Source organism: Eurytemora carolleeae, unplaced genomic scaffold (assembly GCF_000591075.1).
Source record: "Eurytemora carolleeae unplaced genomic scaffold, Eaff_2.0 scaffold175, whole genome shotgun sequence".
Taxonomy (NCBI): Eukaryota; Metazoa; Arthropoda; class Copepoda; order Calanoida; family Temoridae; genus Eurytemora; species Eurytemora carolleeae.
The window spans coordinates 90,001-110,933 of NW_019396338.1; the positions used below are offsets into that span (position 1 = coordinate 90,001).

Genomic DNA, 20,933 nt, shown 5'->3' on the forward strand with positions numbered 1-20,933 from the left:
CAGACAACATTCAAAATGGCGGAGAAAATTTTGGCGGGAATGAAAATGGTGGAAATGAAGAAAGCATTCGAATTCTTGGACAAAAATGGAGACGGAAGACTTTCCAGCGAGGTGAGATCAAAAAATCAAACTGATAAAATATTTTTATTTAATATTTACTTTTTCAGGAAGTTCTGGCGTTTATGGAGTCGTTAGGAAAATTTCTTTTGAAATATTTTTAGTTGTTTAATTACTGATTGCTGTGTATTATACTATTATATTTGCAGTGAGATAAACCATTAAACTATTCACAACCACATTCACTTTTGAATACTTCTTAATTAATTCCTCCTTGCATCCTTCTTCCCCTTATCCTTTTCATCTTCCTTCTTCTCATCCTCCTTCCCCTTATCCTTTACATCTTCCTTCTTCTCATCCTCCTTCCCCTTATCCTTTTCATCTTCCTCCTTCTCATCCTCCTTCCCCTCATCTTCCTTCCCCTCATCTTCCTTCCCCTTATCTTCCTTTCTCTCATCTTCCTTCCCTTCCTCCTCCTCCTCCTCATCCTCCTCTTCTTTCTCATCCAATGTTCAGCTTGAAGCTTGAGATGAGATGAGGGGAGACAACAAAAATATTTAATGATGTTTCACCCTAGTGTACTCCTGTACTTCATATACTGATGTACTCATGAATATTTCACCTTAGTGTACTCCTGTACTTCATATACTAATGTACTCATGAATATTTCACCCTACTGTACTCCTGTACTTCATTTACTAATGTACTCATGAATATTTCACCCTACTTTACTCCTGTACTTCATATATACTGATGTACTCATTAATATTTCACCCTAGTGTACTCCTGTACTTCATATAAACTCTGAACCCTACTCTAATCAAAGTTCTCTTATTTCACTTTCACACTAATTACCCTAATAAACACCCCTATACACCCTTAACCCTTTGCATGCTTCTAAACCCTAGACCCTGAAATACTAAAAAGAAAAAACGGATGTTTTTTATCTTGTATTGTGCGTAAAATACTAGAAACGTGATACACACTCAAATATATTCCGGACCACGATTTTAGTTGCAAGAAAAAGAAAGTAAGACTTTTTACAAAAAAGCAGAAGCTCACTTTTTTTTTATCGAGTTTGACGGATTCTCTTTTATACTTTTTTTTAAGTCTATGGCCTATTTAGTATTTGAAGAGTAAATGAGAGTTAAAACCAACCAAGACAATTATTTGAATAAAATGTTCTCTGCAAAATTGTTTATACTGGTAGTAAGCATAAAATTCGGCTATTTCACACACAAAAATTCAATGGTTCAACGACTTTAAAATGTATCCTAACAACGTCAAATTATTGGATGAAGCATTAATCTTGATTTTATTCAGACAAATTATTTTATTTTCCGATTGATATTTCTCAGTATTCTTACCCTAGCTGCAGCGATCAAGCATTTATCGTCAAATTTAAAAGTGCCTACAATGGATATCAGGACTCAAGATCAAGCTCTCAAGATTAACGATACTAAACACTACAGTTCCAACCTCTGATATCAATATATGCTGAATCACCACTTTGAAAAGTTTATGATTAAAAAAAGAAAGACTAGTCACGTGACAGGTTTGAACCCGACCGAGACCGAGATCGCTGATCTCATTCATAATGTCGATGCTAACGAGGATGGAAAAATAGGTGGCAGAATTTTTTTTATTTCAATCTTATTTTTATTGTTTCTTTTCCACTCTGCATGTTTTCTTTGTTTTCTTTCCGTTAAACTCCTAATATTCATGTACATAATTCGTTAAGTTTGTGCTTTGTTGTTTTTCTTTTGATCAACATTTTTTGTCTTTCGTTTGAACACTTGAATTTGTAATTAATTGTAAATCTTAATATATTTTATTCAATTCATTTTTGAGATATCTTTAAACTTTTGTCTCCGTTTAATTATTTTTTTTTTCGATTTTATTAATAATATTAGAAATATAAAATTAAATCAAATCAAATCAAATATTAACTGCAAAGAAATAATGTATATCAGAATATGCATAAAATAAAAGGACACATTAGTCTTTTACAAGTGAACCCCAGTAATTTATAAATGACAATAAGATAGGTTTAGAGGCAGATTTAAAAATGTTTTTAGATTCGAACTGCGGTATTTCAACAGGAAAATTATTCCATGCGGAAGGAACAGATACAAAAGGGAATCTTCTAAGAAATTCAGATCTGACTCCGGGTCCTGGATTCAACCTGCTAATGCTAATGCTAATTTCTTAACTCTCATTAACTCGGACAAAGTTGTTTTGACTGGAGAGTTTATAAGATACAGAGCAACATTCTTTTATCGTTAATTTTTATATTAGCTCAAGTGAAAGTGCCGTTCATAGATAATTTTGAACGGTTACATAACAAGCCGAACGTTAACGAGCGGTCTGAAAAAAGGAACAATTGTAAATAAAATATGATTTTTCTTAGATTTTGATGAGTTTACTGAAATGATGAAGGGTATGGAGAAGGAGGACGAGGATGCTGAATTGCAGAAAGCTTTTGAAGGAAAATCAATTAAAAAAATAAAATTGAATTACCCCAATTCAAAAAGTTGTCATGTCCGTGTGCAATGCAAATCCTTTTTTCATCGGAAACCAAAATACTTTTTCGAAGACCTGTTTCCATTAAAAATATAATTATTAATTTTTTAATTAAAATTTTTAATTTGATTTTGTTTCTGGACTGAGATTTCACAGAAAGTAAAAATGGCAAAATTTTTCCAAGAAATTAATAAATATTTGAAACTTCATAATTGGATTTAAAATGCCATATTTAATGTGTATTTCAAATACAAAACTGGAAAGAATATGATGAAGAATTATACTTTTGTGGAAAAAATGCCGTAATGGTTTTAATAAAAATGTTTTCTTCGATTTTTCCCACAGAACTTTATTATACTCGTTGTTATGGACTCTGGACATTGCACTGTGCACAATATTAAAGTAGATGGAGGAGGGGGGGGGACTCCCCCCTCCTCCCAAATAAATCATAAAACTAAAGTAGCTTTCTAATCATTGCACAAAGGGCCATGGGTATTCAATACCTTTAAAATCCAACTTATATTTTTGGACCAGAGAGTGTTTGTTACTAAAACTAGAAATCGAGAGAACTTCAAAACTGTTCTTATTTAGTCAGTACGATACTTTTTAGGCTCTTTATTAGCCTTTTCACATAAACACTGCAAGATTTTACCCTGACCAGATTCTAAAAAATTGTAATTAAATATACAGGTAAAACATATAGTAGAATGAAGAAGTAGTTTTACTCTTGTTAAGCCACCATACAGTTTATCCTCCCTTAGATACCAATTAATTAGCAAAAGAGAAAATTTTTTTTTTTTCTATCTTTATATTAAGATTTTTGATAAAAAATTTGTCCAAAAAGCATAGGATTTTTATGACAATTTCAAATCTAAATGCACAGGAAACATCTTTGGCGCTGTTTCTCCTACAAAAATAGAAAACAAGAATATAAACATTTACACCCCCTTCGTCCTTCAAAGGGGGGTTAAAACGCCCAAAGGCCCACCTGTAGTTAAACACTTATTTGGTGATAACTTTATCATTTTTGGGAATTTTTCAAATCTGAACAGGCCATTCACCTACATTTTTAAAACTTTTTGTTTTGGTATAAATATCAATATATTTTAAGAATATTATATATATCACAGGAAATAACCTCATTTGTACTACCGATGACCTCCTGAGAGGTCATGACTACTCCGTGAGAAAAAATAACCCCGAAAATGAATTCCTTAGCCCCACAAACCCCTAAAAACATGTATGATATGCATACGACGCTTATGAAGACAATGATTTTACAATCTTAACAATTTAAACTGCACCATTTATATATGTATGACGTATGTATATCTTTGTGTGTGAATAAATCTTTATAATAATATAGTAAAGATAATGTCCTCGAATTTATACATTGATTGATTGAGCCAGTATTCGACACGAACCATGACAGTTCTCTATCCCCGGATGAAGTAAAAGCTCTGCTTAAGCGTTTAGGAATCCCTCCGACAGATTCACAGGTTAAGGTAAGTTTAGGAATCCCTCCGACACAATCACAAGTTAAGGGTAAGTTTAGGAATCCCTCCGAAAAATCACAGGTTAAGGTAAGTTTAGGAATTACTCCGACAAATTCTCAGGTTAAGGTAAGTTTAGGAATCCTTCCAACACATTCACGAGTCAAGGTTAGTTTAGGAATCCCTCCGAAAAATTCTCAGGTTATAAGTTAAGTTTAGGAATCCCTCCGACACATTCACAAGTCAAGGTTAGTTCAGGAATCCCTCCGACAAATTCTCAGGTTATAAGGTAAGTTTAGGAATACCTCCGATACATTCACAAGTCAAGGTTACTTTAGGAATCCCTCCGATAAATTCTCAGGTTATAAGGTAAGTTTAGGAATCCCTCCGACAAATTCTCAGGTTATAAGGTAAGTTTAGGAATCCCTCCGACAAATTCATAGGTTAAGGTAAGTTTAGGAATCCCTCCGACACAATCACAAGTTAGGGTAAGTTTAGGAATCCCTCCGAAAAATCACAGGTTAAGGTAAGTTTAGGAATCCCTCCGACAAATTCTCAGGTTAAGGTAAGTTTAGGAATCCCTCCGAAAGATCACAAGTCAAGGTTAGTTTAGGAATCCCTCCGACAAAGTCTCAGGTTATAAGGTAAGTTTAGGAATCCCTCCGACACATTCACAAGTCAAGGTTAGTTTAGGAATCCCTCCGACAAATTATCAGGTCATAAGGTAAGTTTAAGAATCCCTCCGACAAACTCTCAGGTTAAAATAATGTTTGGAGTCTCTTCGATAAATTCCCTGGTCCAGAAATCCCTCTGATGGATTGAGAGGTTAAACTGAGTATCAGAAATCCTCCGATTGATAAACAGCTTCTAGAAAATTCGACTTTAAAAACAAAGAAAAAGCTTCAAATTATTAAACTCTTTGTTTTAATCTTTAAAAAGTAACTTTTTTGTCAATGTTTTAATCAAAACTCTCAATTAATAGAGAGGGATTCATAAAGCTACCCTTTCAACCAATGTCTGAGCAACAGTAAGGAAGATTCCGGTTTTTTTTCTATCTGGAAAAGGGTTAAATTTTAACAATTTTCCTGATTGTCTCTGTCTCTGCATTGCATAAAACCACAGGTAATTTTAAATGAGAAACAAATAGTTAAAGTAATCAATTTACAACTTTACAAGGAGAAAAAACATGAATTTCTTCATCATTTTTACAGATGTGAATCAGACATGTCACTCCATATTTTGAAAATTAAGTTTCATTTGAAATTCGTGTAGAATCCCTTTAATTTATGAAATGTTTACTACAGGAAGTAATGAAGATGGTGGACACCAACAAGGATGGGAAAATAAGTTTAGAAGAATTTAAAGCAATTATGAAATCTTAGAAAGTATTTAGAATTTTTACTTCTATTTGCATTTAAACAGTTTCCCATTTTGATGTTTTTTATAAAAACATGTTTATTATAGTTAATAATGGTGTGTGATAAAATTAACCTTGTGTGCCTTACAGCTTGCTAAACATGAAATAATTACAAATAAATCGCTTAAAGGAGTGACCGGCAATGTATGGTAGTTGAACTGAGAATTTCAGTTTTCGAAAGAAAGGAATTGAGTCTTTGTCACAAACTCTGATTTTCTAATACCTAAATCTTTGCAACCCAATTTCGTAGACGTTAGATATTTTAAACTATGAATTCTTTTAGATCAAATAGCCTAAGTTTGAAATATCAAGGGTTTCCACCATCAGGTTGCAAAGATATAAAGATTAGAAAATATGAGTTTGTGGCAAAAACTCAATTCCATTGTTAGGATTCATTTGAGACCTTCCAGACGTTTTTACGGTGCATATTTGTTCAGCAGGAGCGCAAATTCAATTTTTTAAATCCTCCTTCATTGTCCATTTTGGAAAGATGATTTTGATTATAATGTTGTTGTTAATATATAACCTCTAACTCTCTATGTGATGAAAATTAACCCTGTGTGCCTTAAATAGTTTGCTCAATAAAATAAAGTTTATATTCGGCTAATTATGTAAAATAAGAAAAATATTTTAAAATAAGTGATTTTCAATATATTTCTAATCAAAACGAAACAAAACAAAACGAGAGATAAAGGGTTTTTTGACGTAGCTTAATCATTTATTTATTTATTGATAAGGTAGACTTCTATTTTTAAAGGTGCGAATTTTGTAACCATTTTTATAACGCTTTTGTTTAAAACGAATGATCTACCCTATATACTATACTATACTTTAAGAACAGTATTTTCTGTTGTATTTAGTATTATTTTGTAGAAGGGAAGTTTAAATTATCGTTAATGGTTTATAGCAGCATATTCAGGAGAATTATTTAAACCATGAATCAATGTTCTTTGTTCTTTTTATAGACGGGATGAAGGAGGGTATCGTAAGAGATTAACCAAAAACCGGGAATAGATTGGAGGGGAGGGATGGGGGTGCAAAGAAATATGTATTTAAACCTAATTAGAAACAAAGGTCTTAGATTAAATATTTTTATTCACATAGAAACATGTTGATATTCCAATTAAATTCTAAATTATTACAAAGCTGTATAATCTTTGTATTCCCTGTGTCTGAAGAACTGTTAATAGCGCTGTAGCTGTTTCCGTATCAGCTCCGTAGACCCAGTATTTGCTCGAGAAAAAAATACAAATAGAAAGAATTATTTTGTTCATAAAAGTTGACATTATTAAGTCTAAGTTTGTTTGTTAAGTCTAAGTTTGTTTGATAAGTCTAAGTATGTTCATAAGTCTAGATTTGTTTATAAATTTCGATTTTTTTTAATATGTCTAAGTGTCAAATTTTCTGATATGTACAAGTACAAATATCGGACGGTACAAACTTAAGACAAACGTCGGACCAGTACTAATGTCGGACTAGTTCAAACGTCGGACTGGTATAAATGACTGGTATGAATGTCGGATAGTGCCAACGTCGGACAGTACAAACGTCTGACCAGTACTAACGTCGGACTAGTACAAATGTCGGATTGGTATAAATGTCAGACAGTGCCAACGTCAGACCAGGTACTAACATCGGACTAGTTCAAACGTCGGACTGGTATAAATGTCGGACAGTGCCAACGTCGCACCTGTACAAACGTCGGACTGGTATAAATGTCGGGTAGTGCCAACGTCGAACAGTACAAACGTCTAACCAGTACTAACGTCGGACTAGTACAAATGTCGGATTGGTATAAATGTCAGACAGTGCCAACGTCAATGTCAGACCAGTACTAACATCGGACTAGTTCAAACGTCGGACTGGTATAAATGTCGAACAGTGCCAACGTCGGACAGTTCAAACGTCGGACCAATACAAACGTCGGACTGGTATAAATGTCAGACAGTGCCAACGTCGGACCTGTACAAACGTCAGACCAGTACAAACGTCTGACCAGAACTAACGTCGGACTAGTAAAAACGTCGGACTGGTATAAATGTCGGACAGTGCCAACGTCAGACAGTTCAAACGTTGGACCAATACAAACGTCGGACTACTACAAACTTCGGACTGGTATAAATGTCGAACAGTGCCAACGTCGGACCTAAAACGTTAGACCTGTACAAACGTCAGACCAGTACAACGTCGGACTAAGGAAAAAGATTTTGTTTGAATTTGAAGATTTTTTTTTATTAAAAGTTGTTTCTTTTTATCGAATGGTCTGATTATATCCAAAGGAACTGAGGTCTTGCCACTTACTCAAATATGTTCATCTCCATATCTATGCAATCTGTACGACATCGTGTTGCAAAGATATAGGCGTTGAAACATCAGCGTTTGTGACAAGAACTCAACTTCTTTTTGGTTTCAAAGGATGCGACTTTATTTAATTATCTTTTAAATTTTTATCACAATAACCGTGGTCTTTTTTAGAATTCAATCAAAGTCCGAAGGATATGTGTAAACATGTTTGATAAGTCTAAGTTTTATTGATAAGTCTAAATATAATTGATGAGTTAAAGTTTGTTCCTTAAGCCTAAAAAATGAGGGGGTTTATAGGTGATTTATTCCTTCATTTGCATATTGTCTTCAATTGTTCACAAAAGTACTGTCCTTCTATCTTCAGTTATACCTCCCTACCTTTCCCGCATAAATGGTAAACCTCCCATTTTAATGAAGAAGGGGAGGGTTTCAATATTTTTAATTATTTCAATTTATATGCAATTGATCCTCCATTTTACTGCTGCTATAGTCCATTAATTCCTCCACTTAAATCCACCATTCCCTTTCCACCCTTTTATTTCCCCTCCCCACCCTTTTATTCCCCCCTACCCTCTCCCCCATCTCCCAACTCCCCCCTTTCCCTCGACGTCTCTGAAAAGGGACTGTAGGCAAAATTTAATTAGATATACTGTAACCCCTTCAGTCCTCATACAGACCCAGAGCTAAGATGTAATCAGGATGAGCTCAATAGCTCGGAATAAACCTTGAGCTTTTACCGCTCTAACTCACTTATGCTTTACATGTACATTTTAACACTATAAAGCATTTGTTGTTAGCTTTAATTATAAAGAAGTAATTGGCAAAATTCTCATTGATTAATGCTTGAGAGCTTGAGACCTTTAAAATGTTGCGAATCAAGCATGACCCACTGAAAAAGGAAGGTCTCTTGAAATAACAGCAATATTCTCTTTAATCCCTCCTCTAGTTTAATCCCTCCCTCCCCTCGTTATTTGTCTAGTTTTGTCATCGTTTCTACACTTTTTCTCAACTCCTCAATCCTTCTCCTTAATCCCATGTTGTCAGGATTAATCCTCAATCCTTCAACACTTTTCATTTATAATAATCCCTTCAGTGTTCTCTTTACATCAGAAGAAGTCATTCTTGTTCTTCTTGTTCTTCTTGTTCTTCTTGTTCTTCTTGTTCTTCTTTTTCTTCTTGTTCTTCTTGTTCTATTCCTTGATTATTATATTCTTGTATAGAGTTTGTGATTTTCTTTTGATCTAATTCCTCAACGTTTTGTTCTACTCTTTGCTTTCTTTCTTCTTGTTTTGTACTTTTCGATTTCTGCTTGTTTGCTATGTTCTTTGCATTTGTTCGTCTTTATTTGATAACATTTTTTCTACTTCATCTACTTCTTGTTTTCCTTTTTGGTCTCTTGTTTAACTTTTTTCTTATTTTTCATCTTCTAGGTCTTCTTCATTTTTCTTTTTGGTCTAGTTCTTCTTGTTTTCCTTTTTGTCCTTTTTGTTTAACTTTTTCTTCTAGGTCTCCTTCTCTGTATTTTTCTTGCTTTTTCTAGATCTTCTTTTTCTCCTTTATAATGACTTTTTCTTCTAATTTTCCTTTTCCTTTTTTGTATTTTTCTTGCTCTTTTATCTTCTTGGTTTTTAGAGAGTTATAACGAGGTTTCGTGATTTTTTCTCTACTCTGCTCTGTTGATAGGACTGACATGACAGTTTAAATCATATTTGATGAATCAGACTTTGGGTAAATTCATTTCTGAACCTAAACCTGAACCTAATTCTGAACCAGAACCTGAACCTGATCCTGAGAACAGTGCCAACGTCGGACAGTTCAAACGTCGGACCAATACAAACGTCGGACTGGTATAAATGTCAGACAGTGCCAACGTCGGACCTGTACAAACGTCAGACCAGTACAAACGTCTGACCAGAACTAACGTCGGACTAGTAAAAACGTCGGACTGGTATAAATGTCGGACAGTGCCAACGTCAGACAGTTCAAACGTTGGACCAATACAAACGTCGGACTACTACAAACTTCGGACTGGTATAAATGTCGAACAGTGCCAACGTCGGACCTAAAACGTTAGACCTGTACAAACGTCAGACCAGTACAACGTCGGACTAAGGAAAAAGATTTTGTTTGAATTTGAAGATTTTTTTTTATTAAAAGTTGTTTCTTTTTATCGAATGGTCTGATTATATCCAAAGGAACTGAGGTCTTGCCACTTACTCAAATATGTTCATCTCCATATCTATGCAATCTGTACGACATCGTGTTGCAAAGATATAGGCGTTGAAACATCAGCGTTTGTGACAAGAACTCAACTTCTTTTTGGTTTCAAAGGATGCGACTTTATTTAATTATCTTTTAAATTTTTATCACAATAACCGTGGTCTNATTTGATAGGACTGACATGACAGTTTAAATCATATTTGATGAATCAGACTTTGGGTAAATTCATTTCTGAACCTAAACCTGAACCTAATTCTGAACCTGAACATGAACATGAACATGAACATGAACATGAACATGAACATGAACATGAACATGAACATGAACATGAACATGAACATGAACATGAACCTGAACCTGAACATGAACATGAACATGAACATGAACCTGAACCTGAACCTAAACCTAAACCTGAACCTGAACCTGAACCTGGTCCTTAACGTGAACCTGAACCTAAAACTAAACCTATATTGCAGGAAGCTTAATCCAATCCATAGCCTAGCATGAACATATACAATCTGTAAATTTCAATATAACATTGACATACTAGAAACATGAACCTGAACGAGTTAAAATATGAAAATGAACATGAATTCAAAGATGAAAATGAACATAAATACAAATATGAAAATGAACATGAATACAAAGATGAAAATGAACATGAATACAAAGATGAAAATGAACATGAATACAAATATGAAAATGAACATGAATACAAAGATGAAAATGAACATGAATACAAAGATGAAAATGAACATAAATACAAAATGAAAATGAATACAAAGATGAAAATGAACATGAATACAAAGATGAAAATGAACATGAATACAAAGATGAAAATGAACATGAATACAAAGATGAATACAAAGATGAAAATGAACATGAATACAAAGATGAAAATAAAAGATGAAAATGAACATGAATACAAACATGAAAATGAACATGAATACAAAGATGAAAATGAACAAAAACATGAAATGGCGCGAACATGAACTTAAATAAGCACATGATCTTGAACCCTGAACATGATCCTAAATTTTGGAATATTTTCAATACAAGAAATCTGATTGTCAGACTTTGACTTATTTTCCGATTTGAATACAAAAGTTGCTCAATAATACTTACATATATAAATATATATATATATACAGCATATCAGTGAAAAAGCCACAATCTTCTTAAACACAAGTATATACATACATATATATATATATATATATATATATTCATTTGTTACAATAAAACAGAGATAAAAAGTGCTTTAAGTTATTTTTAAAATAATAGATTGCCAGAGATCTAACCTTTGTATGATGAATACCCCTGTATTTTATAATTTTGGGTTCAGGGGGGAGGGAGATAAAGGTAGCGATAGAATTGTATTTTGATGGATTGCTCACAGCTATCAATAGGATTAAGGGGAAGAGGGGTGGGAGCCCCCCCCTCCTATTATAATATAGATTGAGTGTACTGAGATTATGGATGTAGAAGCAGACTGTTGCATTCACAGATATGCTTACAATTTGCATTCCCAGGCTTGGACAATATATAGCCTTTCAGCCATTTAGGGATACATAGATACATAAATATATCCCCCTATCTATCTATCTATTATAGCATTTAGTTAAACATAGATATATTCATATATCTATCTGTCCTTGTATTTAGGTATACATGTAGTAAATGCCGTACTCTTAAAACTTCGTCCAAAACTGTATCAATCCTTGTACAACCGTTACAACATGTCTGCTATCAAAATCAAACAGGAAACGATCCGCACGGCTAAAATCCAGTGAATTATCAACGCCACTACCATTGGGCATGATTTTGTTAGCTCTAAATGCCACACAGGGACACAAGCGTAGCTATCAAACAAGCTATTAATCCAGCTCTAAATGTAATACAGGGACACAAGCGTAGCTATCAAAAAAGCTATTAATTGAGCTTTAAATGTAACACAGGGACACAAGCGTATCTATCAAACAAGCTATTAATCGAGATCTAAATGTAACACATGGACACAAGTGTTGCTATCAAACAAGCTCTCAGTCAATCTATGCCAAATACCTGGTACACTGTAATCAAAGCGGAGTTTCTATATTAACTAATGTATTTGAGGTTTTTGTGTTACTAGTTAAAGTTAATAGACGTAATTACAATTACTGCTTTGTTATCTATATCACATGATTGAGACAGTCATGTTACATATTTATAAGATTAGCAAGGATAGATATAATGTAGTTTAGCTATCTACACACATGTTTATTATTTACAGTGTAGTTTACTTTAAATGTACAATATACATACATAGATATATCCATCTATCTATCTATCTATCTATCTATCTATCTATCTATCTATCTATCTATCTATCTATCTATCTATCTATCTATCTATCTATCTATCTATCTATCTATCTATCTATCTATCTATCTATCTATCCATCTATCCATCTATCCATCTATCTATCTATCTATCCATTTATCTATCTATTCAAATTTCTTTCTATTTATCTATTCATCTTTCTCTCTATCCAACTAGTTAAAATTATATCTATCTTTGTGAGAGGTAAGGATTAAAAAGAAGAGAGAGAAAGTATTTTAATTCTTTAATTATTTAAATAATCCTTTGTCTAGTCAAGAAACATTATTTTAATTTCTTATTATTTCAAAGTAAAATCAAATAAATTGTTTAACTTTTAAAATTCGGTGTTGATGCATGATCCAAACCTTAAAGAGTAAATAAAGTAAGTGTTAGATCCACAATTTTTGAAAATCTATTTCGGTCGGGGTTGACCTTCAATAGTTCTTAGGATTTGTTTTTCAAAAAAATATAAATTTTTCGCTACTCTTTCAGTTAGAGAGTGTAAAAAACACTATCTTACCTAAAAAGTAGCATGATTTAGAAAATATTAAATATTATGAAACATAACTAAGTTCTTGTTAAAGAACTATTGAGAAGAAGAGAAAGTTTTGTAATTCTTATATGCAATGTAACCAAAAAAAATAGCTTTTCTCGTAAATTCCAAACGAGAGGAGCTGCGAGGTCACAAATTCGTACCAGTGATGTCGTATAAGTTTTACACTTCTGTCTAGTTTGCAGTGTGTAGGTATTATTCTTTTACATGTCAAAGTAAGAAAATAATTGCTTAGTTTTGTTAAATCATCATCATTTTTACTCAACCCTATTCGAATTATTTATCCAGATCTAGAATTTAGATTACTATCTACTTAATCATTCTAAATCCATCTATCCATCTGGTCACTATCCATCTATCCATCTATCCATCTATCCATCTATCCATATATCCATCTATTCACTATCCATCTATTCACTATCCATCTATCCATCTATTCACTATCCATCTATTCACTATCCATCTATTCACTATCCATCTATCCATCTATCCATCCTTTCACTATCCATCTATTCACTATCCATCTATTCACTATCCATCACTATCCATCTATTCACTATCCATCTATCCATCTATCCATCCTTTCACTATCCATCTATTCACTATCCATCTATTCACTATCCATCTATCCATCTATCCATCTATTCACTATCCATCTATCCATCTATCCATATATCCATCCTTTCACTATCCATCTATCCATCTATCCATATATCCATCCTTTCACTATCCATCTATCCATATATCGATCTTGTCATCTATCCACCTATGCATCCTTCCATCTATCCATCCTTTCGTCTATCCATCCTACCATCTATCCATCCTTCCATCTATCCGTTCATCCATCTATCTATCATAAATGAGATTGAGGGTTTAGAAATGATTGATTCCAGAATACCCTTAACCTTTACTCTTAAACCCTCCCCTTATCAATAGATAGATAGATAGATAGATAGATAGATAGATAGATAGATAAATAGATAGATAGATAGATAGATAGATAGATAGATAGATAAACGAGGTTGGCTATCCTCTAAAGTTGAATATTCTATATTTTATGCTTTATTAAACTCTAAGGAAACACTTGACAATATTCAGTGTTATTTCTACCATATTTTATATTTATCTTTCATCCCTCTCTTCTCCTCGTGATCCCTCCCTCCTTCTCTTTCTCTTCCTCCTCCTCCACCTCCTTATCCTACTCACCTCTATCCTCCTTCTCATCCCTACCTCCACCTACTCCTCCTCCGCATCCTACTCATCCCTCCTCCTTATTCTACTCATCTTTCCCTCCTTTTCATCCTTCTCATCCCTCCCTCCACCTACTCCTCCTCCGCATCCAAATCATCCCTCCTCCTTATCCTACTTATCTCCTCGATAAATTAATCATCCCTTCCTCCTCCTCATCCTCCCCATCCCTCCCCCCTTCTCATCCTTCTCATCCCTCCCTACTCCTCTTTCTACTCATCCATCCCTCCTACTCATCCTACTCATCCCTCATCCTTATCCTACTCATTCCTACTTCTTATCCTACTCATCTCTCATCCTTATACTATATTCTCCCTGTAATAAATACATAGTAAATCTAGATAAATTACGTTGTACATTGTCAATATAGCTAAAAATGTGCTAATTAGTAAAAAGAGTTGAAGATCATGCACATTGGTTTGGCATTGATAGTTATGAGCTAGTGTCTAGAGGACATTGATAGCTTATTGTGCCTATAGGTTTGGTTCACCAACATAGGGTCAAACGACTTATGGTCAAACAACTTAGGGTCAAACTACATAGGGTCAAACGACCAAGGGTCAAACAACATAGGGTCAAACGACAAATAGGCAACAAAGGGTAAAACGACAAAGGGTCAAAATGGGAAAAAATATTTTATGTATTATTTCAGGGTTAGGTTAGTTCAGACAATTCCTGGGCCAACTATCAATGCCCACTGGTTTGGCATTGATAGTTTACAAGCTAGTGTCCATGTTGACATCGATAGCTGACGAGATTGTGTCCAGGTTTAGACATTGATAACTGGGAAACTGATTTGTACCTAGATAGAAACGGGTTCTAGAAACCGTTATGGAGTAGGGTATTTACTACATTCCTACATCCTCTTCATCCTATTCATCCCTCCTCCTCCTAATCTTACTCATCCCCTCCTTCTCATTTTACTCATCCCTTCCTCCCCTTATCCTACTCATCCCTCCTCCTTATACTCTGCCCTCAGCCTCATCCTATAACTCAATCCTTTCTCACTCTCATCCTCTCGTTCAGTCAGTTGTTACGTTTATCAAGTCATTCGTCATTCGCCCATCTTCTTGTTCAACTTTTAATTGTGGCTTTATCTGTAAGCATCTTGTCTTTGAACAGTATAAATAATTTTTTTTAATTTGCGGATTTCATAATATTTTTTTTCAAATTTTAACAAATATTTTAAAATAATTTAAGATAAGAATATTTTAAGATTACATATTTAAAGTTTGATTGGCCATAAACCTTACCTGGGGCCACGTGAGGTCCCACACAAAATTTGGGCCCGATCGATTCAGCCGTTTTGACGTTTATTGGATACAAGCAAACGAACAAACAAACAGACACCCAGACAAGCTAAATTTAAATAAAGATTTAGAGACTACTGTACAGTATAGTGTACACTGTACAATATACTGTACACTGTAAAGTATACTGTTTATACTGTACAGTGTACAGTATATTGCATTGTAGATTTCTTAATAAGCCCAACTTCAAAAATACCAGTTGAAAGACTTAAAGAAACTAAATCTGCAAAATCGTTCAAAAGAAAAGTCGCAAAGATCTATTTAGATAGTTATGCAAATTATATCTGTAAAAAAAAAAACTGTGTATCATGTGGATAAACTTAGTCTTTACTATCTTCTTCACCCTGTAGTTCATAAACATGATTCTAATAACTTATGTTACCCTCTGTTCCAACCCTTACGCTGAGTATCCTCCCTTTTCTTTATACTCCCTCACCTCCTCCTTACCTTTTACCTGATTTATTATCATTCTTATGTTTAAAATGTACAATGTACATTGTTTTTATCTGCAATTNAATAAGGTATACCATGGTTAGATAGAAGTGTAATAAATACCGTAGAGCAACAGGAAGTGACAATTTCTGTTCAGAACACGAAGCAATATAGAAGTATAAGTCAGGTAAGATTAACCCGGTTATGTAATATAACAGACACTCCATTCCCAGTTATGAGTAAGGAAGAGAAGATAGATAAAATAGGAAAGAAAGCAGAGAAAATCCTTACTGTGAATCATATACTGGAAGTAAGAGAGAAAGTGCCCATTCCTGCTGGAAGGGCTAAATTAGGGAAAGTACGAGTACAGGAGAATTGAAAAAATGAGGATCTTGTAGAATCCATGCTAGCAGAAGAACAAGAAGCAGGCAGAGAATTAGTACTTCCGGAGAATGATTATAATTTGTCAGGCAGTATACCGCTATAGACATGAAGAATCATGAAGATGATAATAAAACATTAGCGGAAATGAAAGATATTCAAGAATCATATCATCTTACAGATGAGAATAAGAAGAAATTTATTTGTGAAAGCTTCAAGATAGATGAAAAGTTGCCAGAGGAAGTAGTCAAAATGTTTTTGGATAACTTTTCGGTTCTGACGTTACATTCGAAATATATATCAAGAGAAGCATCAAGATTAAGAGAAGAATCTATATCGAGAGAAGCATCGAGATCAAGAGAAGAATCAAGATCAAGAGAATCATCAAGATCAAGAGAAGCATCAAGATCAAGAGAAGCATCAATATCTGGAGAAGCATCAATATCTGGAGAAGCATCAAGATCTGGAGAAACATCAAGATCAAGAGAAACATCGAGAACAATTTATGAGTATCGAGATCAATAAAAGCATCAAGATCAAGAAAAGCATCAAGATCAAGAAATCATCAAGATCAATATAAGATTGAATATGCTACAGAAATTGTGCAGTGTTAACGAACCCATTTCACCATATAGTAAGTTGATAATCATGCAAATGATTAAACTATTTGTTTAAAACAGCATCAAATACTCACAGTATTGATTAAATATCGTCTTCTCATTCCACAGTTTTATGGATCTCACTGTATGAAAATTATATTGAGCCACCCTTAGGACCCTTCCTTAGTGTACTTAAATATATTATTGCTTGCAACAAGCCATGATAATGCAGGATCCAACCAGATTAATGCAGGATCCAACCAGATTAATGCAGGATCCAACCAGATTAATGCAGGATCCAACCAGATTAATGCAGGATCAAACCAGATTAATTATTTTGCATTTTTATATTTTATATTTCATCTTTATATTCGTCAACTTTTCAATGTCATCATAGTTTGTCATCAACAAACTGTCGTACATACTACATAGGCCGTTCCTTCGATAAACAATATTGGTCGACAACTTGACGTCTCCTATATTGGTCGGCAAGTGACCGGAGAAATTATCTATCTATCACATAAGAGTTTAGCAGGAGACATCAAGCAGCCCTGGTCCGCATATCTCCCTCCAAATCAATCCAAATTTGAATAATAATATATACAAAACACTTTAATGGCGACCAATTACAAATTTAAAATAACAAACTAAATTTGAATATGGTTTTCTGTCTTAAAATATAGTCTTGATTGGTCAGAAGGTTGATTGGTCGGACGATTGATTGGTCGGAGGGTTGATATGTCGGATGGTTGATTGGTCGGACGATTGATTGGTCTGAGGGTTGATTGGTATGAGGGTTGATTGGTCGGATGGTTGATTGGACGGACGGTTGATTGGTTAGACGATATATAGGTCGGACTGTTGATAAATTGGAAGGTTGATTGGCCGGAAGGTTAATTAGTCGGACTGTTGATGGGGATGAAGGTTGAGTGGTCATGGTTGATTGGTCGGACATTTGATAGGTCAGACGGCTGAATTGTAGGAGGGTTAATTTATCGGACGATTGAAAAATTGGAAGGTTGATAGGTTGGACGGTTGATCAGTTGGATGGTTGATTGGTCGGATGGTTGATAGGTCCGACGGTTGATTGGTTGGACGTTTGATTGGTCAGACGGTTGATAGGCTGGATGGTTGATTGGTCAGTTAGTTGATTTGTCAGTCGGTTGATTTGTCAGTCGGTTGATTTGTCAGTCGGTTGATTGGTCAGTTTGTTGATTGGTCAGACGGTTGATAAGTTGGACGGTTGATAGGTCGGACGGTTGATTGGTCGGACGTTTTATAGGTCAATCAGCTGATTTATGGGATGATTGATTGGTCGGACGATTGATAAGTTGGACTGATGCTAGGTTGGACAGTTGATAGGTCGGACGGTTGATTGGTCGGACGGGTGATTGTTGGGATGGTTGATTGGTCAATCAGTTGGTTGGTCTGACGATTGATTGGTCAGACAATTGATTGGTCGGACGATTGATTGGTCGAAAGATTAATTGGTTGAATGGCTGATAAGTTGGATTGTTGATAAGTTGGACGGTTGATTGGTCGGTTTCTTGATAGGTCAGACGGTTGATTGGTTGGAAGATTGTTTGGTAGGACGGTTGATAAGTTGGATGGTTGATAAGTTGGACGGTTGATTGGTCGGAGGGTTGATTGGTAGGACGGTTGATTGGTCGGACGGTTGCTAAGTTGGATAGTTGATAGTCTGGACGGTTGATAAGTGGGACAGTTTATTGGTCGGATGGTATATTGGTCGGATGATTGATTAGTCGGACGGTTTATTGGTCGGATGGTTGATAAGTTGGAAGGTTGATAGAGGGGCGGTTGATTGGTCCGATGGTATATTGATTGAACGGAAAATTGTTCTGACGGTTGGTTGGTCAGACGGTTAATTGGTCAGTCGGTTGATTGGTCGGATTTTTCGTCCGGCTGAAATAACAAATTTTAAAGAATATTTTAGTTTAATTTTTGTTGCGTCAAAAGATAATGAATCCCAAAACAATAAATATCCCTCCTACGTTGAAACCAGTAAAGTTATTAATATAAAACTGAGTTTTTTATTAAACCCATTATATTCCGGTGAAACACAACGTGTTTTCAATGTTTAAACTGCCCAGGGGTGCGGCAATTATTTATATTTACATTTCTCGGGAGGCGGCCAATTATTTTAGCTTCAAAAAAGAACGCCTCCTTGGCCATTCAATCCTTAATTTTACAAAAATCCCGACCAACATTTATCAAGGTGAGAAAAAATGAAGAATTATTTCCTAATATTCATAAAATAATTTGATCTGTCTATATATCTATCAATATATCTATCTATCTATCATTCCATCCATTTAACTATCAATCTATCAATCTATCTATCTATCTATCTATCTATATATCTATCTATCTATCTATCTATCTATCTATCTATCTATCTATCTATCTATCTATCCCTCTATCTATCTATCTATCTATCTATCTATCTATCTATAAGTTTATTCCTATATAATCTAACCATTTATTCCTCTATCTAACCTTATAACAGTTTATTCCTATATAATCTAACCATTTATTCCTCTATCTAACCATTTGAAAGTGTATTCCTATATTTCTAATCATTTATTCCTCTTCTCTGACCTTGTGAAAGTGTTTCTATATTTCTAAGCCTTTTGTGTGCATACGAACCCCCTCCCCCCTCTTGGTTTTAGACCCCCCCTCATCTTGGTTTTATACAGAGCCCTATATTCTGGTTTATATAATTAAACTGTGGAATATAAAACCACGCTTTAATCTGGCATAAATTAAGCATTGGCTTGCTGCTGCATTGGCTTGCAATCCAGGCCGTTGCTTCAACCCTCACTGTTCATCATTAAGTTTAAGAAATCAATTTGTGAAACAAAATGTTTTTTTTTAAATTAAATAAATATGTTTTATATTTTACTTTTTGGTCTCACATTTTAAAGACAAGCAACATTTATTTCAGGAATAATTTTCGAATTTTTTTCTGTACCCTGTATACTAGGTCTTTAATTTGAAATTCTAGAAACTTTTCTCCAATTTGTTTTTGTGTGCGTAATTTTGCTACAGTGTGCCAATCCATAAATTCCGTAAAATTTACCAAATTAAAGGTTAGCATATTGAGATTAGTAGATATTAGTTTGTAGTTTTCATTGAAGATTAATAAAGTTCAGAAATATAACTGAAATGCAATCTATCTCTCTATCCCTTTGTATCTATATACATGTATTAATACCTTTTTATCTATCTCTCTATTCCTTTGTATCTATATACATGTATTAATACCTTTTTATCTATCTCTCTATTCCTTTGTATTTATATACATGTATTAATACCTTTTTATCTATCTCNGGTAGGTGGTTATTCTAGCAAAGTATGGACTGATGGAAGTTTGATTATTCTATTGTGTTCTTTAATGGAAAGGTTTAGAAGGGAACACTCCATCAAAACATTCAAGGCAAACAACCATAGAGTATACAGTATACAGTATACACAGAGTATACAGAATACAATACACACAGAGTATACACTATACACAGAGTATACAGTATAAATATTATACATTATACACAAAGTATACATATAAAGTGATCACCTCGACCGCCCTACTGTTCAATGATCTATCTATTATCTCTACATAGTCAGGTTCTTGCTGAGCAGACAGAAACCCTGAAAATTTTCACTCTACCTGCAAAAGAAAGACCTCTTTTATTTCCTAGAACAATAAGAATATGTGTACAGTGTACAGTCCCCACGAGTTTTTGGTCGCGAAACATTCCCCAACCCAGGAAAAAAGAAAAAAAATGATTGATTAATTGGAGTTGAAACTGCACCCCACTATCAAGATTGATTGATTGATTGTAGTTGCAGCTTCACCCCACAACCGGAACCCAATACAATTACTCTTGGATCATGCAGTACAACTACCCAAGAACAAATATTAGTAACAGATTGATCTGCATGATTATCAAATGTCAGACTAAACCAACACTGAATAGACAACCAAAACACTCTCAATTCAGACAAATCAAACAC

The 20,933-nt window shown here is 34.3% G+C and overlaps 2 protein-coding genes across 2 annotated transcripts in view; both read left to right on the forward strand.

The window, feature by feature from the left end:
* LOC111701228 (calmodulin) overlaps window positions 1-5,669 on the forward strand; it is a 5,687-nt gene extending 18 nt beyond the window's left edge. The window contains exons 1-6 of the mRNA XM_023472415.1: window positions 1-111; window positions 168-195; window positions 1,613-1,684; window positions 2,468-2,545; window positions 3,991-4,085; window positions 5,378-5,669. The exon at window positions 1-111 is cut by the window's left edge and continues 18 nt beyond it. Coding sequence (XP_023328183.1) covers window positions 16-111; window positions 168-195; window positions 1,613-1,684; window positions 2,468-2,545; window positions 3,991-4,085; window positions 5,378-5,455 — 447 coding nt within the window. The 5' untranslated portion in view covers window positions 1-15 and the 3' untranslated portion in view covers window positions 5,456-5,669. The remainder of the gene's footprint in view (window positions 112-167; window positions 196-1,612; window positions 1,685-2,467; window positions 2,546-3,990; window positions 4,086-5,377) is intronic.
* Window positions 5,670-18,208: 12,539 nt separating this feature from the next.
* LOC111701220 (uncharacterized) lies at window positions 18,209-18,609 on the forward strand (the record flags this gene model as incomplete). The annotated part of the gene is given in 2 exon segments (XM_023472403.1): window positions 18,209-18,285; window positions 18,489-18,609. Coding segments are annotated over 2 exon segments (198 nt in total), but the record flags the coding sequence as incomplete, so codon positions are not given.
* Between the last annotated feature and the right edge of the window lie 2,324 nt (window positions 18,610-20,933).